Below are 24,068 nucleotides of genomic sequence, written 5' to 3' on the forward strand. Positions count from 1 at the left end.
TCAAAAGTTCAGCATTCATGTTAAATAACAGCTTACAGGTAATTCTGTCACGAAATACAGGAATTTTGAAGCTCGAAGAAACTATAAATGCTGTATTGCTTTCGAACGAGATTTCGATGACTTGTGTATTCTGTTGTAATCCTTTATAGAACCACTTAATTATTGCTTGGATTTTAGCTCTTTACGACCAAGGTTAGTTCTCTAAATGCTTATTGAGTCTCCAAGAAACATTTCCTTGTGAAAATTTGGAAAAATGAGCGCCACGAAAGTCACAATGAAACGATAAAGGTAGGTTGAAAATGACAAAAATTGCAAATAACCCATTGTTTACTTTGAATAAAAATTTTTTTTTACCGTGTTTGCAGACTAGAACATTATTTTTTTTTGCTAGAATTTTGTTATTTAGGTATTACCCTTCAACCTCTAATGCTTGTTTAGCTTATTGGCATCTTTTTGGTGCTAATTTTCGAAGCTTTGATATGGTTGAATTTAGGACATTTTGAATTTTAGGCCTTATAATTTGACTATCCAAGGACTAAAGATGATTGTACCCGCAGAGATTTTGCACGATTTGGTAACTTCAATGTTTCAGAAAACTTCCCACCAAGCCTCTATATTAGAAATGCAATACTTTTGGAGAACGACCAAAAAACATTTTGACCATTTTATCTTGTTGCTAAAACAGTTGATACATCGGTTACTTGAAGGCACGAATATTTCATGTACAAAATAACAAACTAACAATAATTGTTATTTTTCTAAACTAGAAAAGATACTTTATAATTGACGAAAGTTTTAAGGAAATTAAGTTTAACATGTATGAGAAACACAGCATTGAATTTTACTTTCGAGTGGGTTTAATTTATTCCAAAAATTGGAAATTAAGGTCTCATAAAACACTTGCCGTTTCCATGGCAACAATACATTTGGTGACCAAATTGTTATTGTTTTTGTGAATCCCATATAAAGGCCTACTCACACACCAAATTTCAAGGGTGGTCAAAAAATTTCATTTCCCACTTTGCTTGAGTCTTACAGAGACCTACTCTTAATTATTTAATTCCTATGAAGCCCAAAGGGTGGCTAATGTGCTTATTTCACATTACTTGTGACTATAATTTATATTTTGGGGGTGTTTGGGTATTTCTTTCTCCCTTTACTACTGATATTTTGATCATAAACTACAAAGAAATGTATGGAGCGATGTTCGATGTTGATTGTATGACGTCACAGACTCCAAAAAAATAATCGTAAAAATATCTTACTTTCGTCCTGAATATCGAGAAAACACTTCATACAGTGATTATTGGACCTTTAAAGAGTATTCTTAGGAAGTTTCAGCTGAATTCAAGTTTGAGCGATTTTCGTCAGAGTAGCACTTTAAGGATCTCTTAAAAGATCAACCCTTACAAGTATTTAAAGGTCGAGTTAATGAAAGAAAACAAGTGAAATGGAAAGCCAAATGGTCATTAATCATAGTTTCATTATTGAGCCAAAACTACATTCCACAATATTAAAACAGAAAGAACATTTTACGATAAAAAAAGTGAAAATCGTGTATGTTTCTGTCATTTTTAACATTTTCCTAGCAACGGTTGCCATGGAAACATCTAGATTCCTTACACATACATTTTTCGACACCATGTTATTAGAGGAACATTTCTGGAAAGTTTGATTGATTTTGGAGCTAGATTTTCCAATATATCTTTTCTCTCTGTGGAGAGTCTGTTACTTCAAATTATATATATTCCCAGCCCACCCCCCCCTCAGATTCGGTCGTATATCTCACTTAAGCACAAGTTACATGAAAAGTAACAAGTGAATCATGAAAATATAGATAATAAGCTTTCAATTGATACCAGTTTCACTATGTCTACAGGGGGGTGCTACGAAAACCGATTTTTTGGGGACTTATCAGGATTCAGCTTATCGGACTATTGTAAGTTTTAGCAAAAAAGCCAAAGAAAACAAGCACTGTAACTGCTAGGAGAAATGGAAATAGTGAAGAGAGAAGAATAGAGAAGATACGTTTTCAAATTTCAGATCATTAACTGGACATTTAGCTCAAACAAACACTCAGGAAATCCAGCTTATGAACACGTTGATTGAATGCACAAGGAGCCGAGAGACTGAAAAAATATCTTGATCTTCGAAGCTGGAAGAAATCTAGCAGTGCAGTACTTGGGAAACTGGTGTTTTAGTTGGACCCCGAAGTGGGAGAGTATACTCGCGCAAATAAAACGATGTAGTGCATTTCGATTCGATTTCAATGCATGGTTTTTATTATCGGAGATACTATCTTCATCTGGAATAAAAAATAATTGAAGATTTTTTTCCCGATTTTATTTTTTCCTTTTCAATTTCATTCAAATTGAGGTCCCTGTGACTTCCGTATCGGGAGCTCCGCTTTTAGGCAGTGCCTAAATATATATATTAGTGATATCCAGCTGATCTGTAAAATTGACATGGCCATGACGTTACGGCAAAACTGTGGTGCCATGAAGCCTGCAAAAATTGAACAGCGGAAAATAAAAACATACCTGCCATTTAATAAAAACATAAAACTCATTCACTGTTAGTGTGTTATCTTGTTAACAAGCGTTTATTAGCAATGCTATTTTTTTTCATTTGGTGGCCTGGAAACCATAATTTCAAGAAAAAATGTGACACCTCAGATTTTCAAATTTTCTCGGTTCTGATTGGCTAACATTTTGTCTCAAATCAGCTGGATACACTTCGATAATCAGAGTTACTACTGAGTTAATTAGCACCATGTGTCGTAGTTATCATCAGGTAGTGACAGTTATATACTGACGCTGTGATGCAAATGACCTATTTGCTCTCTTGGATCTAAAAGAAAGAAAGAAGGTTCCGCTTGTTTTCTGATCTGTAATATGTTTTGTTATCTTATTAAAAGGTCTGGTTTTAATGTCTGGAGAGTCATTATGCTTCCAATACACCTGTATTATCTACAGATAAACGTCTTATCCTTGGTCATTTAATATCGAACTACTTCCAATACACCGGTATTATCTACAGATAAACCCCTTATCCTTGTCTATCCTTGGCCATTTCCAAATACTTTATAATAATAAACCTGAAACACTTTTAAATAAAAAGTTTGAATCACGACATTTTTTATTTGTATAGAGCCCTAATTGTAGTGTTTGCTGTAGGATGACAAATTAAACAGTACAATACAAGCTAACTGTGAAACAGGACAAGGTTAGGAGTAAATCAGATAAGATCGAAAAGTAACTAAACATAACACTCACAAATTGCTTCTTTAAATTAAAATTTTGTTCTTGTATCTCAGACGATTTCCCCCGTTTTCAATGAATATTTTACCAACTTTTTCCAAGAATATAGTGCAGTTGAGGATGAATCAGTTGTGAACGAGTACGTCTTTATCAGTAACTGTAGTGTGAAATTCGGTTGGCCATATAAGTGAATGTTGCTTGCTTTCGCTGTGTTTTAGGCTTTCACCACGTTTATCACCTGCAAGTTAATGAATAGCATTTCAGGATATCTATATTTCTAGCTTGCTTTCGCTGTGTTTAAGGCTTTCACGTTTGTCACCTGCAAGCTAATGAATACCATTTCAGGATATCTATATTTCTAGCTTGCTTTCGCTGTGTTTAAGGCTTTCACGTTTGTCACCTGCAAGCTAATGAATAGCATTTAGGACATCTATGCTTCTAACCTTGAAGTTGCCGGTTTGGTTGGCCAATAAGATAACGTGCTAAGATTATGTGCAAATAAAACCATCTGTCCTTCAAAAACCCAATCACTAGACTCACTTATGTCCACAAATTGAACTGTGGCATTTATGATTCAAAAATCGGAAACTCAGTGCTCCTTCGTACGACCTCAAACGTTTGCTTTCTTATTTCTCAGATTCATCACTGTTGGAAAAACAATATTTTTCAAAATGCAAAAAAATACCAGAAGAAGTTAAAGGCTTGTTGCTCTGATCTCGGGGGTATACGGCTGAAAGTGGCGGCTTCAGTCCTAAATGGGATCAAAGAAGCGCCTTGAAATAATGCCGCAAGTTATCGACACAACACAGAAGCGAATAACATTGAATGTTGGAGGACAAAAACATGAGACGTACCTAAGTACTATCAGAAATTATCCTGACACTAGACTTTATTGGGTGGTTGAAAATGTCACTAAAACTATTGATTATCATTCGGAAAAAATTGAACTTTTCTTCGATCGCCATCCTGGGATATTTTCACTTGTTTTGAATTATTACAGAACAGGTAAGCTTCATTGTCCAAATGATGTCTGTGGCCCTTTGTTCGAGGAAGAGCTTGCGTATTGGGGTATTGACGAAAAAAATATGGAGCCTTGTTGCTGGACATCCTATATTCAACACAGGGACGCTGAAAACAACTTAAAGAGCTTTAACGTGGCTGGTGATTTTGAAGCGGAACAAGACGAGGAAAGGGAAAAGTCTAAAGGAACTGATGATGAATCAGATCGACATTCAAGCCGGATATTCAGTTTATGGTCAAAGTATAAACCGAAAGTGTGGTCAATACTGGAAGATCCACGCTCTTCTAGAGCTGCTAAGGTACGTCAACTGAATCTTTTATATTACTACTGTCTTTTCGCGGGAACAAATTGGAAATATTTGAACAGCGGACAAAAAGTAACTTCTAGACATATATCAATAAGCACAAACCCTTTTATGGCTATACATATATTCATAAGCTATTGTTATGTTATTGCTTCTCACGCACTGAGAAACTGTGGTTCAAAACCCTTATAGGAATAATAGTTCGTAAGTGTATATACATGGTTTCTAGTAATGAAGGTGAGACGTCTTTGATTGCTCCGTGTTGATTTCGCATATATAATAAGTCAATAAATGTTGTATTCAGCCGTCAAGTTGAATTGTAAATTTAACATTCTATACATTTAATTTGTCGAAGATTCTCCCTCTATTCTATTATATAGATAAATAAATGATGATACTGGCCGATTCTTTATTTTCAATCACTATGAATTTTGATGTTGCAAGAATATTTTTTGGTGCCAAAAAAAAAACAACAACAACAAAAAAAAAAACATTTCTTATGACCAAGTAACTAAATAGGGCTGTATCAATAATACAAGCTATCAAACATTGGAGTATTATAAGGGCATCTCTACTAGATACGAGATACTACGAGATACTGAATTAGCGAACAAAGTTTTAGATTTTTTAGAGTAAATGTATGGCGTCCAAAATTTTAAACAAATTACTTCATTAAGAAAACGTAAATATATAAATCGAATTTACAAACATAGTTCACAACACTAAAATGTTTTATTTGGCATAACTGAACTTATTTATCTCTACTACTGTAGATGCAGGACACGAGAATATTCGTTTAGTCACCAGCTCAGTCCAGTATCATTTGTAATGTTAGTTCCAATATATTAGTACCTGTAGTTAATCTTATTCCCGGCTTATCGGATCTTTTCCGTTTCATTTAATAATCAAATGAGCTTAGTTTTTCTTGTCAGCATTCCTCGTCAACTTTGTACCAGTGTCAGTATTTTGTTCATGGTTTGCTACCTCATCTATGACTTTTCAGACGCGTATTAGCCTAAGTCTATATTTTGCACTAGAAGTCAATCGAAACCCCCCACTCCCAGACCCTCGGGACGGCATAATAATAATAATAATAATAATAATAATAATAATAATAATAATAATAATAATAATAATAAACATATTCGTACTAAGAAAATCCTTAATTTCAAACCCACCAAAAATCCTCGTGTTTAGGGGCGAAAAACACCCTTTATGCCTTATTCTTACCATTCAAGTAGTGTTAAATTTAGCATTTCTTCCCGGTACACAGGGAGAGATTTCCTGTTACGATTATTGAAGTTGTTTCAGTTAAAATTGTTAATCTGTCGTAGTAAACGTCAGATTGCCCGGTTATCTGTGCATTCTTGCTGTTAAACATGAATTGCTCGTTCAATCCCTGGTCTCGCCGTATAAATCCCCGCTTTGTCCCAGGCGTTGGATGGTTCCAATTGACTAGTGAAGAAAATCAAGTTCACAATTCAGTAAAGAAATTAAACAAAAAGAAGAAGAAGAAAACAAAAACAAAAAACTACGATCTAAAATTTCCAACACTAAGTCACATCATAGTTCTGTAAAACATATCAAAGAATCAGGTTTATCACCTTTCATATGAATTCATGATTTAAATTTATTTTAAGTTGTTTGTTCGGGTGTTCTATGACGATAGTGAAAAAGAAGAATACAAGAAACGTCTAAATCAACTGTTCAGGCTAAAGTTACAACATTATATTTATATTTGCAAACTTTTAATTTCCTGTGGCAAAACTAGTTATGCTGCCCAAGACTGACATGCTTTCTTATCAGTATTCACAAACCCTTTAATTAGTTGTTCAATGAAACACCTTTATTAACTCTTTTGATCTTAATATCTCTGCCTATAGAACAAGAGGTATAATAGAGTGAATTATTCATGGATCTAATCCTTTCTACTGAGTAGAAAGACGCTCTATATCCAAGTAACCAAAACCTGCATCCAACCAAAATTTAAAACATTTATCATTCCTGTTTATCAGTTTAAATAAATTTGTGGGGTTTTACCCCAGAAATGTCTTGACTTTTTTTACTGTATGCACCTGTTTATTTTAGTATTGTATTTATCAAAACCTTGAATGAGGGACAAAAGTCTATTGTTACAGCGCCAGGCTTCTCAATCACACGCTTGAAATCGTACAATTAACTTTTGTGACGAAGTGAGTTTTGGTGGACGCTAATCATTGCGTTTCCATGACATTCCATAGGTACGTGCCCTAAAAAGCTTTGTGTTTTCCGAAAATGCTGGGAAATAATATGATTTGCGTCCACCAAACTCTTTTATGTCTAGAAAAAAAATTTCACGATTTGGCGACAATTTTTCTTGTCTTTGTTTGAGAAGCGCTGTAAAGTCACCAGATGAAGTAACGTGAAAACGAAGAACTTTAAACAACCTCTTCGCCTTCCATTCCTTCCAAACGCTCCGGCATACGTGTTTTGGGAGAGTTCTAACAGTCAAGAATACGCTGCCATTGTCATGGATGCAGTCAGCTCACTAGTCTAATCAACTTAGATATCGTATCCTTGACATTTTTAATCCCTATAGTTGAGGGCTGGAGTATAAGGAGATAAAATAAAGCTGAATAGAAACCCCCCACCCCCCCGAAAAACAAAAACAACTTAAACAGAAAATCTATTTACAATTTTCGCTTTTTAGAGCTCAGCATGATGCCAACTTTTCGCTCACCACATATTTCAACAACAAAATCAAAAAGTTGCCTTAATTATAGATACGAAATTGAACAGAGCTTACCGTGCTTTGCCAGACTGTTTTTGATCGATTTCTTTTCTCCCAATTTCTGTGTTTTGGCAGTTGTCATGGCGACAAATATATACTAGCTACAGGTGGTAGGATAAAATAAGTAATTTGAAATTGCATTTTAATCAAATGAAATTATTTCCCCCCCTAATTGCTAAAATAAAATAATATGTGACTATTTCCATTACTCAAAATGAAGACTTGTATCGATGAATTCTAATAGAATTGTACTTTAAAAACTAAAAACTCGATACGATTAAGATGATTCTAGTCTTGCTCCTCTTATCTATATATTATCAGTAAGGACTAAAGGATGTTTTCACGCTCTTAATATTTTCTTTTTAATTATTGACCTTTATTACCAATCGGTCTATTTAAAATGGGTAACTAGGCTTGTGGTTTGTCATTATTAATGGTTTATTGTATTTCTTACTATTAGAAAGTAAAATACATTTACTCCTACCATAAATGATTCAGATGAAGGCGTCTTTAGGCAGAAGAAAAAAAGAAAATGAAAGAAAAAGAGGGAAAAAAGAAAGAAAAAGAACTGGAAAAAAAGGAAATAAAAAGAAAAACTCGTGAAGGAAAATATGATAAATATATAGATAAATATCAAGAACCGTTGGAAATGTAACATCAAGTACTTTTCTTTTGATGTAAATATGTGTTGATTGTAATGACGCCACTGATGTTTGGTTGGTCTGGACATCGCAATTAGAACTGAGCGAGTTACAATATCAACATTAGAAAGGTTTTTGATCGCAAAGTTGAAAGCATAATAAAGAAACAAGCTATATGATAAAAGGGCAGTTAGATTCCGACTTCATTGAAAAACAGAAAATTATTTGACTGCAGGGCTAATGACGTTCGTTCATGCTAAGAACGCTCATGTTTTAATGAGGCCCGTATATTTATTATTTTCTCAGAGTTGAAATCTTCTGATGACAGCAGTATTTAAAATATGTCTGACATAAAAGCATTGAAATGACTTCACTACGACGAGTGCGCAGGCACAATTGCTCATGTGCGCATGCTATACTCCACCTTATCTCGTGCTCTGTTGCATGGATATGCAGTCCACAGTTTAAGGTCTTTGTTGTCACGAGACAAAATCAATTACATGTATAAAAAAGATATATTAAGTAATATTAGAAAGCATTAGGTTGCCATAACTTATTTGCCAAAATCAAGTCTTAGAGTTTGAGGATGAAGAGGCGTAGTTCTATGAGGTTATCAGTATGGAATAGACTAAGAGTCCTTCTCCTTTATATGAGTTGAGGGAGGTAGATTTCATATTCACTTTTTCTATTACTAACTTCAATGCAAAAATTAGTGCAGAAGAGATAGTTGTAGTCTGTCTTCACTCTTTTTGCGAAAGAGGGGAGGGAGGATTTTAGATATCGATATTAAACCCCCGCCTCTCAAAACAATACATCTTCATCGTATTCTCACAAAAGTTAAATATCTCAAACGTTGATTTTCAAGGGAGAATGACTCATATCAGATCACAAAGAACGAAAAATCAAAGCTTATTGCAAGATGTTTTGCCAAACCAAAGAGGAGAAGGCCACTAGTAAAAATTGGGACAAATTTTCGTACCACTTGTATGTGTTTTTGATCGCAGGGCCTCTATCAGGTTCGATTCTTGGACTCGCCATCGCTTGTGAGTAGAGTTCCTTGGGTCTCCGCTACCTTGATTCGAGGGGTTTTCTTTGTTTTCTGTAGTTCTTTTTCCACCCACAAAATTCAACGCGCCAAATCCCAATTCCATCTGTTAAATCAGACTAGACCTTGTTTCAGGGTTCAATGAAATTTATAGTTCATTAATTTCTGGGGAGAGTACAGTTACAGGGAAATATTGCCTACGCATTTAACTCAATGTCTTTTATTTCAGATTTTTTCAATCTTCTCAGTGGTCCTTGTGGTGTTATCTGTTGCAGCATCCTGTGCTATAACTCTACCTCAGTTCTCCGAAGCAAATACCAATCTTCACGTATCTCGTGTGATTTTTGATGTCATTGAGTACGTGTGTGGTAGTTGGTTTACCTTAGAAGTAGTAATGCGAGTAGTATTTTCTCCAAACAAAGTCAAACTTGTGAAGAGTTGGTTCTTCTGGATAGACCTTCTTTCCGTCGTGCCGTTTTACGTTCGGTTACTGTCTCCAGAAGGTGATAACTTAGCAGATGCTTTGCAAATGATTCGTTTATTAAGACTCTTTCGTTTCTTTAGACTATTATATGGTCTTCAAGTTCTTCTTCATACGCTCAAAGCCAGTTCTTACGAATTATTCCTTCTTTTAATCATCCTATTAATTCCAGTGGTTATGTTTTCATCTATTATTTTTTATGTGGAGAAAAAACTAGACCGTTTTGAAACTAAATTTCAATCGATTCCTGCATCTTTCTGGTTTTCACTGATCACCATGACAACGGTTGGTTACGGAGATATGACTCCTAACTCATGGGCAGGTAAAATAATAGGAGGTGTGTGTGCAATATTTGGGGTTTTAATGGTTGCTCTGCCGATATCAATCATTGGCAGTAACTTCAACCTGTACTATGCTCATGCCCAAGCAAGGCTTAAGCTGCCTAGAAAGAAAAACAAGTTTCATTTTGATTCATTGACAACAGCTATGGCAAGGCAAGCTTTAAGGAGACGAGCAATGCGTAGGAAGAGTCCAAGGTGGTCTGGCAGTGAAGATCCTCTAAGTCTATGCAGTCGAGCAAACAGCACAGTTAAAGCTAACAACTTTGAATTGCTTGCTTGGGATGGCATTGCTTCAGGGAAATGTGCAGCTACTGATCAAACAAATAACGAAGTTAAAAAGCCTTCGAATAGATTGACCAACAAACAGCGAAAATTGAGCCGTGAGCGTCGTATGAGCAGAAATGACCGACCGCCTGCCAAGTTAGGGGATTTGCCAGAACACGAAGAAAACGAAAACGGATTAAAAACAGAAAAGTTACCTACCTCGAGGTTAAGTCTAGGCAGTTCTTCTTTGCTTCATTTGACCAGCGAAGTACCTCATAGAAAAGTAACCGATGACAGATCGTACAGATCACGATCATACAGTATGCCTCTCTCCACACAAAACACACAATATCCTAGACCTCCTCGGAAATATAGATCTGATAGCTCGACTGTATGTGAATATTGCTCGTTGCCTAAAGATGAACTGGATAGAGAAAATCTGCCTTTTAATTCTTATGAACTCTGTCAATGTGAAAGAATAACGGAGGGCCATGAACAACAGAGAAAAAGCTCAAGTTTTACTTTGATTATTCCTTCACCAGAAGGTACAGAAGATTGGGTAGAGGTTAGCTCGGAGAGTGTTAATTTTAAAGACGCCTACAATCCTACTTGTAGGTCATTTTCAATCAATTCAGATAATTACAAATCAAGTCAATCGAATAATGTAGAAATCTACGTGCGTGACGAAGATACACCACTTCGCACTTATCCGCCAGATAGTGATGGGCATAGCAGAGACCTGGATTCCAGTTTCTCACCATCATTTGGGACAAGAAAGTCATCAGACAATAGCACTGTACCCCTGCTGATTGTTGAATCAAACGATCAAGATAATCCCATCGATAGTGCGTGTTGTGGTTTTAATCATACCAAAATGCCAAACATCGAGATTGAAACAAGTATTTAAAAATGAAATCAGCTTAAAAAGCCAAAAGCGTTCTAGCATGCAACAGTCTAACACTTCAAGGCCACCCAGATGGATAGCTGGGGTATGGACCATCCACCCAGATGGATAGCTGGGGTATGGACCATCCACCCAGATGGATAGCTGGGGTATAGACCATCCACCCAGATGGACAGCTGGGGTATGAACCATCCACCCAGATGGATAGCTGGGGTATAGACCATCAGTCTGTAGTACAAGGGACCATCTCATATTCCACTTATATTCTTGTGATTTATTTTGTATTTAGTCCGTTGTGCGTGCACTATATCTATTGGTATATGTTGATGTATTTATATCATCATATTTATATTTCACATCCAACTATTCTTCCGTAAGGTTTGCTCCACACGCACCAACACTACATTGGTAACTATTTACAACACTTAACACATAACTTACATGTTGATTTTTACTAAAGTAAAAACCGGAGTCACATGTTGATTTTTACTATAGAAAAACCGGAGTCACAAAGGAAAAGTAAGACATCAAGTTTAGTTAACATGTGGTTCAGCAGGGACTCGAACCCGCGACATCAGGCTTGAACTATACAGCGGTAAGAGACATCACCGTAGCAGCGCATGCCAACCATGTACATAGAGAAAATAACCGCTTGGATTGATAATTGCTTTTCTTGTAACAATAATAAAATATAGAAAAAGAATTTTCTTTTGTCCCTTACTCTCAACACCCCTCCCTTGGGTATATAAGTCTAGTTACTAATCCTTGCTCGACCAAATTAACCACGGCAAATTAACACCAAACAGATATGGAGAGAAAATTCAGGATCTGCACGCAGGCTAGAGCGCAGTGTCATCATACCCGCGGAGGTATTGAATCAGCACCTGATACTTTCATCACTTTATTTTCACCAATGACTAATCAAGGTTTATTCAGGTGTTATTAATAAAGTTGTGTGGTAAATATTCATGTGTGAATTCCGAATGTCACAGGGATTTGTGTTCCCCCGAGTAATGTGTTCCCCCGAACTCTGGGCACTACTGTTTTGTGTTCCCCCCTCCCCTCCCTATGAAACATCTTTTGACACGATTCTTTCCCTCAGGTCAAGGATGCTCTATAAATGATTGGTTTTCGGTTTACAAACCGGCTAAATCTTAGAATTTTCTTAAAATCTAAATTCAACGCGAACGAATTAAAAAAATCATGGAAGCTTCACAGTATGATAATGTTTTTAACTATTTATCCCGAAAGAAACATTTTCCTGATTTTGTGAATAAAGAAAAATATGTTTTACGCTGAATGTGCAAGAAGTTCTCGCTCGAAATAATTGGGCACGAAGAAACTCACCACATCGCGTACTATGGTACGTAGGAAAAGGAGGGGAAAAGAGAGTCAAAGACGTGAAGAGAAGCAAAGGTTCTTTGAGGAGTGTCATTCATCTGTTTTCGGCAGTCATGTATTGCTAGATAATACAGCAAAGAAATTTTGCATATGAATTTTGCCACGAGACCAAGAAAAGTACTCGCTTGATTTATTAAATTCGGTAAATAAAATTTTGTCTCCCAAAATACCAATAGAGATTATCCATTTATTTTTCGTTTTCAGAGTAATAGTTATCTTTAATATGTCCTTAACCTGGGGGAGAGAATCGTGTCAAAAGATGTTTCATAGGAAGGGGAGGGGGGGGGGGGGGGGTGGACACAAAACACTAGTGCCCAGTGTTCGGAGAAACACATAATTCGGGGGAACACAAATCACTGTGACATCGCCTATTGTTATTTTGCGTTTATTAAGTTTGCATTTAGCATTTATTTTGGTGCCGTTAAGTTGACTAATTTGATTTTGTTTCACGGAGAAATGTTTGCGCATTTCAGACCACCTGCCATTATCCCTTGAGAATAAGATTCTTTGTTAGAGCCATATCCATATTCATTTGTTTTCTCATGTGCAACCGTTAAGCAAAGGAATGATACAGTAGGGAATGAAAAGTGGACTGAAATGGGAAAACAATACTCCCATATGCAGGCGCTTTAATGGACAGCCACTAACATTATTATATTCATAATATTGATATTGATCAGTATTGTTTTTTAATACAATTTAAGCGACGGATCCGTGTTAATTTTGTGTACTGGTCAAATATTTGAACGGTTAAAAAATGTGTCCGGTAACTAGCCGTGTAAACGCAGGCTAACTATATTTCTTGTCGTCAGTTCCTTCAATCAAGAGCAGGTCGTAGCAGGTATTAAAGTAGACCAAAGGTGTGTACTTTGTCTTCGATCTCTCCATCCGTTCTCTATTCTCATGCACGACTGTTCACTCAACGAAATGATACTCTACGGAATGATATGAGGACTGGATGGGAAAACCTGATTGCGCCCAAGTGGATTTCTATCTGATCAAGAAGTGATTCTTTAGGCCCAAACTGTGAAAATGATTATCATTTCAACTTTTTAGTATTTTATAAAGACTTCATTACAACTTGATCAACAGATTTGATTTGACAAGCAATATTTCGTAATAAAAATTCTAACTGAAAGCTTTTATTTTTAAACATTTGTAGTCCTTAAACTATGCCAATTGAAGTATAAATTTAATTTGGATATGCAACACTATCCATTAAACAAGAACATTTTGATAGTGTGGCCACTGACGTTTTTGATGACTTTATTTGATACTCGGCAATATCCCTGACTTGTTGTTGTTGATTTATTAGGTTATAATTAATGTTCATGAAAACTACTTGATGTTAAAGTGATTTAAAGTTAAATATTTTAAATAATATTTTTAAAAACTATACATTCGTTGACCATCAATTTTCTTAATTTACTTTTGTTTAATACGAAATTCCATCAGAATACTTTTCACTATTGATTCAAATAACTAAATTAAGTGACGATCATATTTCTTTCGTGGCCATTATTCATGTCACATGTTCGTCCCTCATCGTCGAACTCGTTTTCCAGGTTGACGCCATTTTCTTTTCGCATGATTTTTGGAGCACGGTTTTTCTTCGTGATACAATCAAAATTTGCCCGATGTCTATCTCTTGATGACGGACTAGAGAACCCTCGTCCACATCGATCACAAGTGTAGGGTTTTTCTCCAGTATGCATATTCATATGAAACTTCAGTTCGTATGACTGGGCAAAAGCTTTCCCACAATATTCGCATAAGCATGGCTTTTCTTTGGTATGTGTCCTTCGCACGTGACTGTCATGAGCCGCGTGCGAAGCAAACGCTTTTCCACAATGGCGGCATTTGAATGGCTTTTCACCGCTATGCTGGCGTATGTGAGTTCTCAAGATAGAGGATGCTGTAAATGCTTTACTGCAGAATGGACACTTGTACGGCCTCTCTCCACTGTGAACCCTTAGATGTTTATTCAAACTGGAAGACTGGGAGAATTTCTTACCGCATTCTTTGCACTCGTGTGGACGATGCTTTTCATGAACGTGAAGGATGTGGATACGAAGACGGTCACGTTTTTCAAAAGAGCGGTTGCATAGGTGGCAGGGAAACTTTCGGTCACCTTGATCAACACAGCGCGTGTATTTGAGATGCTTGTCGCGATAGTACTTGTAAGCGAATACTTTACCACACCGATCACATACAAAGCTGTTTCCATCTGTAGAAGAGAAAGAAGAAAGGTGGAAAGGATAATCAGTATCAACACTTTTTATTCACTCTAAAATTAAAGTTATTAGGCAAACAAATGAATATTAAATAACACTCATATATATCAGGCTGTGTGTGGAACTGTTGCTCCAACTTAGGCAAGTCTTTCAACTAAATCAGACACACCCACAGTAATTGAGTGGTGATAACTAGTAGAGTACTAGCGTGGACTGCGTCGGTGTTTCTGAATAAAATAGCAGGAAACTTTGTGAAACTGACGTTTCGGACGTTAGTCCTTCGTCGGTGTAAGTGATTACGCCCACAGTAATTGGTTTATCTTCTCATATCTATCTTATTGCCTTGCCGGACTCCCATCTGACTCATAAGTGTTTCAATCTATTCGTTTTTAACTGGTTTCAAATCAAATATTCAACATGACTAAGTTAGGTAGTATTGTATTTCTGAAAAAACAAGTTACAGATAAAAACTACAAAACTTGTTTTAAAAGCTGGTAAACTTTCCTATTTGAGCAAATAGTCCTTCGGCTGGCTAAGGAAAATGGGAGCATTTAAAGAATATCTTTAAGCGAGATATACTTACCAAGACTATTGACGTTTTCGGAATCCATTGTCGTAATCCTAGTTTTCATAGTTATAGGAATACCCATGTATTTGAGATATCTATCGCCATACCAAACCAACAGCTCGCTTCCTTCATAAATATCTTTTGACACTTCATAGTAGAGATCGCTTCCTTCCTGCACTAGAATGAGGTTTTGTTCCCCTTCATGCCTTGCACACTTCACAAACTTCATCCAGTTATTGGTGTCTTTGTTACCATCAATGTAGTGGATCAATTCTCCGTCTTGGAAAATCTAGATTGCAAAAGTAAATGAGCCGTGAATAATAGCTCTAGTCGGTGGCAATTCATTCATGGTACCCAACAAGAGACTTAAAAAAATAAACTATCAAAACCTAACGCAGGTTAAAACAGGTGGGTAAAGTGCTAATTATGCTTAGCAAAAGCGTACTCCTGATAACATAACTTGTCAAGTCATTTGAAGATCATCATTTTTACATTCCTTTACATAACATTACATTTGCACACGTACCATTGAGGCAAATCTGAGCAAAGGCGAACTCAAAATGGAAGAATTTGCAATGAATTAGATCATCAATCATATGCATTAGATCCTATATATAATGTATTTTGCTCTATAGAAATATTAAAATTATTATCAATGAAATGATGAAATGTTCAAATTGTAACTAACCTCCCATAGTGCATTGCTGTTAGGCAGTGAGCATTCATCAGGATGGATTGTTTGACCAGTGTACGGACCATACCGTGTACCCTTTGTTATGATGTTCTGGACACTAAACACGCCTTTTACATCTGCTCCTGGAAGCGATGTGGTAACAATTGTTAGTCCTTCTGGTAGGATGTTCTGATGAGGCTCTGTAAAGTCATCTACAGGTTGTTGTTCTATCAACGAAGGAAACGTATGGCACACTGGAACCTGATGAAGCCATGGCAGCCAATTCCGGTTAGTCCCTTGCAGGCTGGAACTTCGACTTTCTTTTTCATGAACTAAAACAATAAGAATTACGATAGCAGAGATTAAAACCTAATGATTTCCATTTTGACATTAAGAACCCGCCGGGCTTAGCAACCCATGCAGACCATGGCCAGTGAACTAAATAAACGAATAAGCTTATGCCTGGCTTCCCTGGCTTACTGACTAAATATATTAGTATTATGCGTTTGATTTAGCGTTTGATTTTTGGACATACATTCTAAAGGAGAAGAGTGAAGATACAAACGACACTTTTGGAACAAGTATTATATATATTCGAGACAAGTGCAATCAGGTTGGTTAATCCCCCGTGGCTCAACACAATTCATTTCAAACAACAGAACCCACGCCCGCTTCTCCTTGAAAAAGCACTCCTTGTTGATAACGTAGTATCTATTTTAGTCTTTGTCCTGTTTCAAAAAGTCGTAAAGATGCACAAATGTATTCAGAAGTAGCTTACCACCGCTGGGTCCTTGTTTAAAGTCAATATCTGATAAAGCATGTGCTGTGGAGGAGTTTCCAGTAAACCCACGAATGTAACCGTACAGTGCGTTGTCTATTTCCTGTTGAGAGAAGCCTTGCACAAAATATGCCGACTCCATCTTAACCCCACAAACTATGTTTCCTCTTCACGCTGAAAAAAAAAAAGAAATAACAATCGGTCTAGACTAAAATAATAGAAAAATGAAAAGCTAAATTAAAAAAAAGTTTAACATTACATAAAATTGAAAACAAAAACAAAAAAAATATGTATATATGTACAAATATTTCGGTTGGTGTATATTGTCTATGAGTTAAATAAGACTTTATTCATCTTTTGAAAGTTTCTACAGAAGGCGGAGTGACTCAAGTATTTTGGTCGATTGTTCCATAAGCGCAGCGTATTATTACTAACTCTTATCATGACTCAAGAGATATTTTTAGTGAGCTCAACTGTATTTTTCAACCGTCATGACCCATCTGGGTTTTTTAAAAGACGAACTAAAGGGCATTTAAATTCAATCAAAAGAAAACTAACAAAAAGCAAAAATAAAAGCCTCTATCAAGTGATTTAACAATGACTTCTAAGGGCACCATAATTGATGCAATTCCCAGTAATTACTCGGCTTGGAGTTTATGTTCTTGCCATTCAAAGCCATTATACGGCAGTTAAGAAACCCATCTAGATTAATTATGCTATCATGAACCCGAGCAGCGAGTGCTTTGAATCGTTTTAACACTGACACAAAAGAAAACTACAAATTTGTAAATAGATTGAAACAAACGAAATATTAGTGAGAAAATAGGGAATTTATAGATCGGTTTGTCCAAGTCAACAGTGATAATTTGTTAAGTCATTATCTAATTGAGAAGAGTCACTCAGTATGATGTCTTATTAAACAAACTGTGAAAGGTTCAGCTTGTGCTAGGACATCAATTATATTTATATATGACAACCGAACGGGGTTGAGTAAAACTACAGATACAACAAGTAACATAAGTACTAATATACCCTGGAATAATAGAATCGTGATATGAAATAGAGAAACTGAAAATTTAACTCTCTTAATTCCTTGGATGATATATTGTCAGAAGGGAACCACCGCAAGGTACTTGTTTTTTCTGCCAAGTAGTGTATACTATGATCATGATGTACTGAGTAATAAAGTGTATACCGCTTGTCGTCAAAGTTTCCTTTTTCAAGAGGCGTACTATGCTGTCTCTAGGAGCAATTTCAGACCGTAAGAGGTAAAACTTTTTTCTTCTCAAAATGTTTTTCATTTGAGCACACAAAACCAAAATAAAATAATTACCACGAGAACAGAGAGACAGGAAAAGAGTGCTCATTCTTGCTGCAAAAAACGATATGCGACCACTAAAAGTGCACAAGCATCGCGTCAGTTCGGGACAAGGTTCCATTTTAATATACTAATGTATACTATTCTCTCGTATTCAAAAATTCCTAGAGTCAATGAACATATGAACATATGAAATTAAAGCATTCTTCTTACCTTGAAGGCTTCTTTCGGTTTTTCTCTTTTTTATTATTTCAGATTGACCAACTATCTTCTCTGACCGACACGATGCAAATAATACTTCAGAACTTCAAGGTCAGCTTCGTTTTATCCTAATGCTGTCACGTGACGAGCTGCCAGGTTAGAACCAGATGCTGACAAAAAGGCTCGCGTTGATGGCATGGTCTATCTATCAGAGGTGATATGTTTAGATAATAAAACAGTGGTCTTACTATCATTAAAGCATTTCGTGCAATTAACTCTCTATTTCATGTTTGTCCATCATTGACGTCTTTTGAAAATGATGATTTAAAAGTAGTTCGAACTCTGTATATTTTAAACATTAAGTATTCCTAACTAATGCTTCTTCTGCTCTTGACAAATACAACCAAAAAAACACATTGATTGTTAAAGCATGTATTATTAATTAAAGAATTTGTAAAAAATATATATATATTTCTTTACTTGTCGTTATTGTGGATTCTCATCTGACTCGTTCTTACCCACAAAAAACTTCATTAGCAGCGCATCAGTGACACATTTCAACATTTATCTCTATCTTAGGGAATAAACTTCACGCGTTTCATACATTCATTAGTTCATTTCATTGTAAATAGGATAATTTTGTTTTATTTTGAATGAGAGACCGAAGGCCAGAAACAAACGGAATAAAGAAAGATATATTATGCAGAGCTAGAGGTTAGCTTTACATTGCTTAGTGATGATTTTATAATGAACATTTAACGACTTGATTTTTCACCCGACTACTGAACACTTCTAACGCATTTTCAAGGGTTTGTTCGAATTCTTAGTCAGTGAGTAACATCCAGATGTAAAGTAGTGACTTCAGAAACCAAACATTACTGATGACTCCTACTATTACTACTACTTTATAACAATTGTATTCATAATCAGAACGTGGCCGTTTTTTGTATTTAACTTTTGATTTTCGATGCCAGTTTGGTTAGTTAGAACATATTGATGGTCGCCATGTCGAGCTTCATGACGAAGCATTAGCCGATGCGGAAGTTGGTAAAAGAAAAAAATCTATATATATAGTACGTGCTTGTTTAGGTAATTCAATGACGTGCCAAACTCCATTTTAACCCACCATTCTTTATTCACCACTATGCGACATTTTTGGATTTATATCTCGCTATTCATCTTACCGGAACGCACTTAAACCCTTTTTCGAAAAGTATAAAGAAAAGGAAAAGGAAAAGAGTAAAGAACCTATTTGGTGCCCACACTTCTTCAAAAGCACCGGAAAACATTTTTGGTCTGTGCTCTAAAGTTACTGACGAGAAAAGAATGGCGAACATAATCCAAAACATGAAATGGCTGACCACCACTGCAAATGACATCCCAACGTCATAAATAATGCAGAATCCAAAACGCAGCATTAAATATATGAAGGTCTGCTGAGATTCGCCTTGTTTACATAGACAGTAAATGTATCACGATTGTTCCAAGCCAAATTTCATCCAAATGAATTGAAGTCATTGTTTATCGCCATAAAGCGAGCAATACCTAGCCAGTAGGACAGATGTTGTCCAAATTTTAAAATCCATTATAGACCATTGCTAATGTCCCACGACGGCATCCGCTATACGCCTGTTTTCGCGCTTAACTTCGTTGAACTCCATTAGAGGATATTATTATGGGTGGTTTTGTTATTATGCAGGGGAATATGAATTTTGTTGACCTCGATTAGTTTTTCCCTGTCAGTTTCAGACAAGTTGTCAAAAGTAAAACACGGTCAATTTTATTTCTGCCGGCATTTAAAAGTTTACATAGTTTCCACTTTATAGACTTTCTTATGATAGTATAGTCATACTTTCTTTCATTCTTTTCGCTCAATTCACAAGACTTAAATCTCTTCGATAAAGCTTTAGGTCATGGACATGGTTAACTAAACAAAAGAAGTTCCACTTCTCACCTTAAACAAACAAGATGGCTCGCTTCAATGTATAAAGTTTCTTGTGTTTAAAGTCTGTGTAGAACATAAACATCCCATATTTCATATCTTTATAGAATTTTCTCGCTTATTTCAGTTGATTTTATACAAAAGAAATAAAAAGAATTAGCTTTGGCCTGAAATCCAGACGATTGTGAGATGTGTTCCACAAAAGATACCAAAAACGATTGAAAATGGAAGGACAACAATGATACCGGAAAAAAGAAAAATAAGACAATTCATAAAATACGCAGCAATTTGTAAAACCAACTTCAAGGATTTTATTCAAAACTTAACAAGTAGAAAAGACTGTTTTGGTATAGCGCCTTGTATGGAGTCTTCACAAAAATCTGAAGAAAATAAAAACTGTTTAACTGATTTTGAATGGAACAGCTTTTTCCTTTTATCACAAATAATAAGCCGATTGTTGATTTTCAAAAGTTCAATGACTGCTGGAATTTTTCCCCCTGCAGCCATAAAGATACTTATCTATCTCTTTAATTTTTAATTTCACTTTTGCACCTAGATAACCGTAAAGGACTAAAGCATTGACGCTTCAATCACAAAGATAAGAATTTGCAAACCCACTTCCATCTTATTTTTTCCTAAATTTTGCATTTTTAATGACGTTTTTCCTAGCTTCTTTTTTCAAACGATTGCTTACTAGACGTGAATGCTCGCGTTAATTTGGTACGGCTATTGCTTCAAAATCGAGTCAACTTTAAAGCAAAGCAATAGTTATTCGATTTTTTTTTTTAAACATATGTGTGCTGCTATTCTATTTGAAAGAGTTTTTAAATTAAACTTATTATGAAATCAAGCTTATCACTCAGCCACTTATCGCCATCTTCATCACCGTCATCATCATCAGCAGCAACATTTGGTCGAAAAAAACTGAGTTTATAAGTCACCGTTAGTCACCCTTAAACCCGTTCTGGATGGCAAATAGCAAAAGATTGCTGACATGTAGCACTAATTGTGTTAAATGAAAAGTTAAATTCAGCCATGAATTAAATTGGGAATTTCTTGACTGCGGTGAGATTTCTTATATCATTGTCAAAACATAAGAACAATCTTTTAAAAAAGACATCAATGTTCTATCTGGTATTTTCCTGCAAATATGATTCACGTGATAATTGTGCTTATTTGATGTTGGTTTAGTTGAACATCTAGTACGTCTATCTACTTAAAGACTAATTATTATTTCTTAAAGACTTCATTAACCATTCAGGGATGATCTTTTAAATAATTCAAGTTGTTTTTTTGTATCCCCGTGATTCCAGACCTTCAAAGATGAAACACAAACCTTATTCTATTAAACTTTCCATATTGATAACTGAACATGACGAGCCAGGACAATACTAAAAAGCTGAGGGTCGTCCCTAATCAGTTTTTTTCTCACTAGTCCTTGGAGTGAGTGAATGAGTGATGATCATTTATGTGGCCGGCTACAGCAGCGTTTAAAAATGGACGTAAAAAAATGAGTTAATTCGAAAGCTCCTAACCACATAACCCACTTTAGAGATTGTACATAGGATATTACCTTGACTATTAATTCAACCCTTTTTAGGCTTTGGTGCATTATACATAACACTAGGTCAGAACACTGACATATGTGGATCGGTCAGTTCCAATCTGCTGTCAAAAGCTTTCCCTTCAGTATAGGGGAAAAAAGACAAATCGATGGCAAAAGTTTAGGGTTGAACCATAATTAAAAATTAGATAATTGGAGATTGGATCGGTCAGTTCCAATCTGCTGTCAAAAGCAATCCCTTTAGTTTAAGGGGGAAAAAAGACAAATCAATGGCAAAAGTTTAGGGTTGAATCATAATTAAAAATTAGATAAACGATTCTCACAACGTGGAGCTATTTGTTGTCTTTGACATCACGAGCCTAATTTACTCCCTCGGTGAAGTTATCTATAGTGCAGGCCTAGGAAAGGCTTTGTGGTCAAGGCCTGGAGTACAGATGGCCAAAGACTGTTTCTGTAATACTCTGAAACTTCTTAGTGTTGGCTTACAGTTCATGTCACTTGAACTGTGCTTGGGTACTAGCAAATAAAAGCTTCGTTTTTTCGTGGGTTTTTCAAATTTTTACTCTTAAAGATGATATCGATGTCCAAATACCTTTACATCAGTTAAGTATCTACGTGTAGACAAGTTTTGAATAAACCACTCGCTCACTCATTCATTCATCCATATTTAACACTGGATTGAGCACACACGAGGTCATTAGCATTTGCATCACAGAAGGCATCATTTTACCACCAAGATAGCCGCCAGCTTTGTGATAATGAAACCCTATTATTTCAATTAACCTTCCGAAGTCTTACTGTTTAAAGATCGTAGTTTGATTCCCCTTCCTTGATAAGATTTTCAGCAGGAGTCCGCGATCTCAAAGACCTGCCACTCGAAATAAACAAAAACGCTTCCCAAATATTCTTCGTATGATACGTTTATGGTTAGTTTAGGAATAGTCTATCATAAATGTTCTTGAAAATGGTGCGCTGGAGTTGAACTAATTACAGGATATGTTTGTTAGGTATTTCAACTGAATGACTAACCACATCATTGGACGAAGGTAGACACATTGGCAGTACGTATTAACTAATTATTTGACTCACTGCTGGCTGACATCACGTGGTTCAGTATATAGTACTAGTAAAACACATTAATTGGAAAATGCAACCGAACAAGCGATTTAAAAAAAGACTTTTAATCAGGTTACTGCTAGATATACTTCAATGATTTAGAACTCTACTGCTGAAATCAAAATGACAATGCAAACCAAATTAGCGGAGAAAATAAAGCGAAGAAAACATGTCACTGGAAGGATAGATGTGGGCTTGATTTTGACTGACAGATTTTATTAAAAGATTTCTATATTCGAGTAATGACACCATCATTATCTAATCCAGTAGGCTTACTGCTCATTACAAACTTATTTCCAAAATTGGTCTTTTATCTTAACGTTGCTGCTAGCTCACATCACATCTTGGTGCTTTGAACTGATTTCGTGTTTATTAAAAGCAAAGACTCCAGTTAAGGTCATCATTTGGTCACCTGCCAAGGAAGAACATTTTCCAACATTCCAGAAGACCAAACATACATAATTAATACCCTAAATCTATTCGGCCATTACTTGCTTCTAGATGTTCAAGATCATTCTCGATCCCCGAATACTCTTAGTACGTACAAAACACGTTGACGTCTCAAACATCCCGCCACTGACTTGTTTGCAGTCACCCTTGCACGCTTTCCGTGGCATTCCGCGATGGAATCTGATAGTAATAATGATCCGCGGCAACATAGCATTAACACCTACCGGTCCATAGCCACTACCTAAAGTTCAGTTGATAATAAAAGAGTTCTATGTCTGTTATTTGAAGTCCAGAAACATGGTACTGATCTATAAATGACAGCTATTTCTATGACAGCTACCGGGATTTCCTATTACCCAGTAAATGATCCAACACGGTTCTCCCACACTACACGGTGTGATGTAAGCGAAGAAGTACAAATTCATAACGACAAAGACCAACATTTGGATACCTAAAATTCTTTATTTTTATTGCATTTTTTGTATTTTCCATCATGCTTTTGTAATCTTAGAATTTGGCAATCTGACATGAGATCAATTTAGCCTGACACTAAAACATTTTTTATTCTCTAACCAAAGCAGAGTATATTCAGTGAAGGCGTCCGAAATCTGTAAACATAGAACCGCAGGGTCTGGTTTCTGAGAGGCTTGGCCCGTGACTTATATTACGACGCTTTGAACACTTCTATTTTTAAAGTACCACCTTAAAGTAAAGCAAAAAGCAATCAGCATCCATTATCTCGCTTTTCTTTCGAGATCGCAACGGAAAATATTTCGCAATCATCCCGAAAAC

The 24,068-nt window shown here is 35.9% G+C and overlaps 2 protein-coding genes and 1 long non-coding RNA gene across 5 annotated transcripts; 1 reads left to right on the plus strand and 2 right to left on the minus strand.

Moving 5' to 3' along the window:
* Window positions 1–2,341: 2,341 nt before the first annotated feature.
* LOC116287040 (uncharacterized) lies at window positions 2,342–7,408 on the minus strand. 3 transcript variants are annotated; one of them, XR_016120578.1, is made up of 4 exons: window positions 7,371–7,408; window positions 5,816–6,040; window positions 3,276–3,498; window positions 2,342–2,850 (listed from the first exon to the last, which is right to left on the minus strand). It is a non-coding gene; the product is annotated as an uncharacterized LOC116287040 (long non-coding RNA). The 3 variants fall into 3 exon arrangements; XR_004196016.1 differs by lacking the exon at window positions 2,342–2,850 and having other exon boundaries at window positions 2,985–3,498; XR_004196017.2 differs by lacking the exons at window positions 2,342–2,850; window positions 7,371–7,408 and adding an exon at window positions 6,190–6,355 and having other exon boundaries at window positions 2,985–3,498.
* LOC116287039 (potassium voltage-gated channel protein Shaw-like) lies at window positions 3,806–11,734 on the plus strand. Its single transcript, XM_031693653.2, has 2 exons — window positions 3,806–4,579; window positions 9,271–11,734. The coding sequence occupies exons 1-2, from the start codon at window positions 4,016–4,018 to the stop codon at window positions 11,032–11,034; spliced, it is 2,328 nt and encodes a 775-aa protein (XP_031549513.2). The 5' UTR covers window positions 3,806–4,015; the 3' UTR covers window positions 11,035–11,734.
* A 1,848-nt stretch (window positions 11,735–13,582) lies between these two features.
* LOC116287023 (uncharacterized) lies at window positions 13,583–18,420 on the minus strand. Its single transcript, XM_031693632.2, has 5 exons — window positions 18,217–18,420; window positions 16,686–16,859; window positions 15,923–16,239; window positions 15,250–15,523; window positions 13,583–14,659 (listed from the first exon to the last, which is right to left on the minus strand). The coding sequence occupies exons 2-5, from the start codon at window positions 16,825–16,827 to the stop codon at window positions 13,920–13,922; spliced, it is 1,473 nt and encodes a 490-aa protein (XP_031549492.1). The 5' UTR covers window positions 16,828–16,859; window positions 18,217–18,420; the 3' UTR covers window positions 13,583–13,919.
* Between the last annotated feature and the right edge of the window lie 5,648 nt (window positions 18,421–24,068).

Source organism: Actinia tenebrosa, unplaced genomic scaffold, assembly GCF_029948245.1.
Source record: "Actinia tenebrosa isolate PJP-AT-01 unplaced genomic scaffold, QUT_ActTen_1.0 PGA_scaffold0__85_contigs__length_37466705, whole genome shotgun sequence".
Taxonomy (NCBI): Eukaryota; Metazoa; Cnidaria; class Anthozoa; order Actiniaria; family Actiniidae; genus Actinia; species Actinia tenebrosa.

Bases quoted from the DNA above. Each gene is read 5' to 3' on its own strand.
- LOC116287039 (XM_031693653.2), top strand. From the start codon at position 4,016: ATGGGATCAAAGAAGCGCCTTGAAATAATGCCGCAAGTTATCGACACA. The intron at 4,580-9,270 runs GTACGTCAACTG...CTTTTATTTCAG, and splicing joins GCTCTTCTAGAGCTGCTAAG to ATTTTTTCAATCTTCTCAGT.
- LOC116287023 (XM_031693632.2), bottom strand. From the start codon at position 16,827: ATGGAGTCGGCATATTTTGTGCAAGGCTTCTCTCAACAGGAAATAGAC. The intron at 16,240-16,685 runs GTAAGCTACTTC...TTATTGTTTTAG, and splicing joins TAAACAAGGACCCAGCGGTG to TTCATGAAAAAGAAAGTCGA. The intron at 15,524-15,922 runs GTTAGTTACAAT...TTTGCAATCTAG, and splicing joins ACAGCAATGCACTATGGGAG to ATTTTCCAAGACGGAGAATT.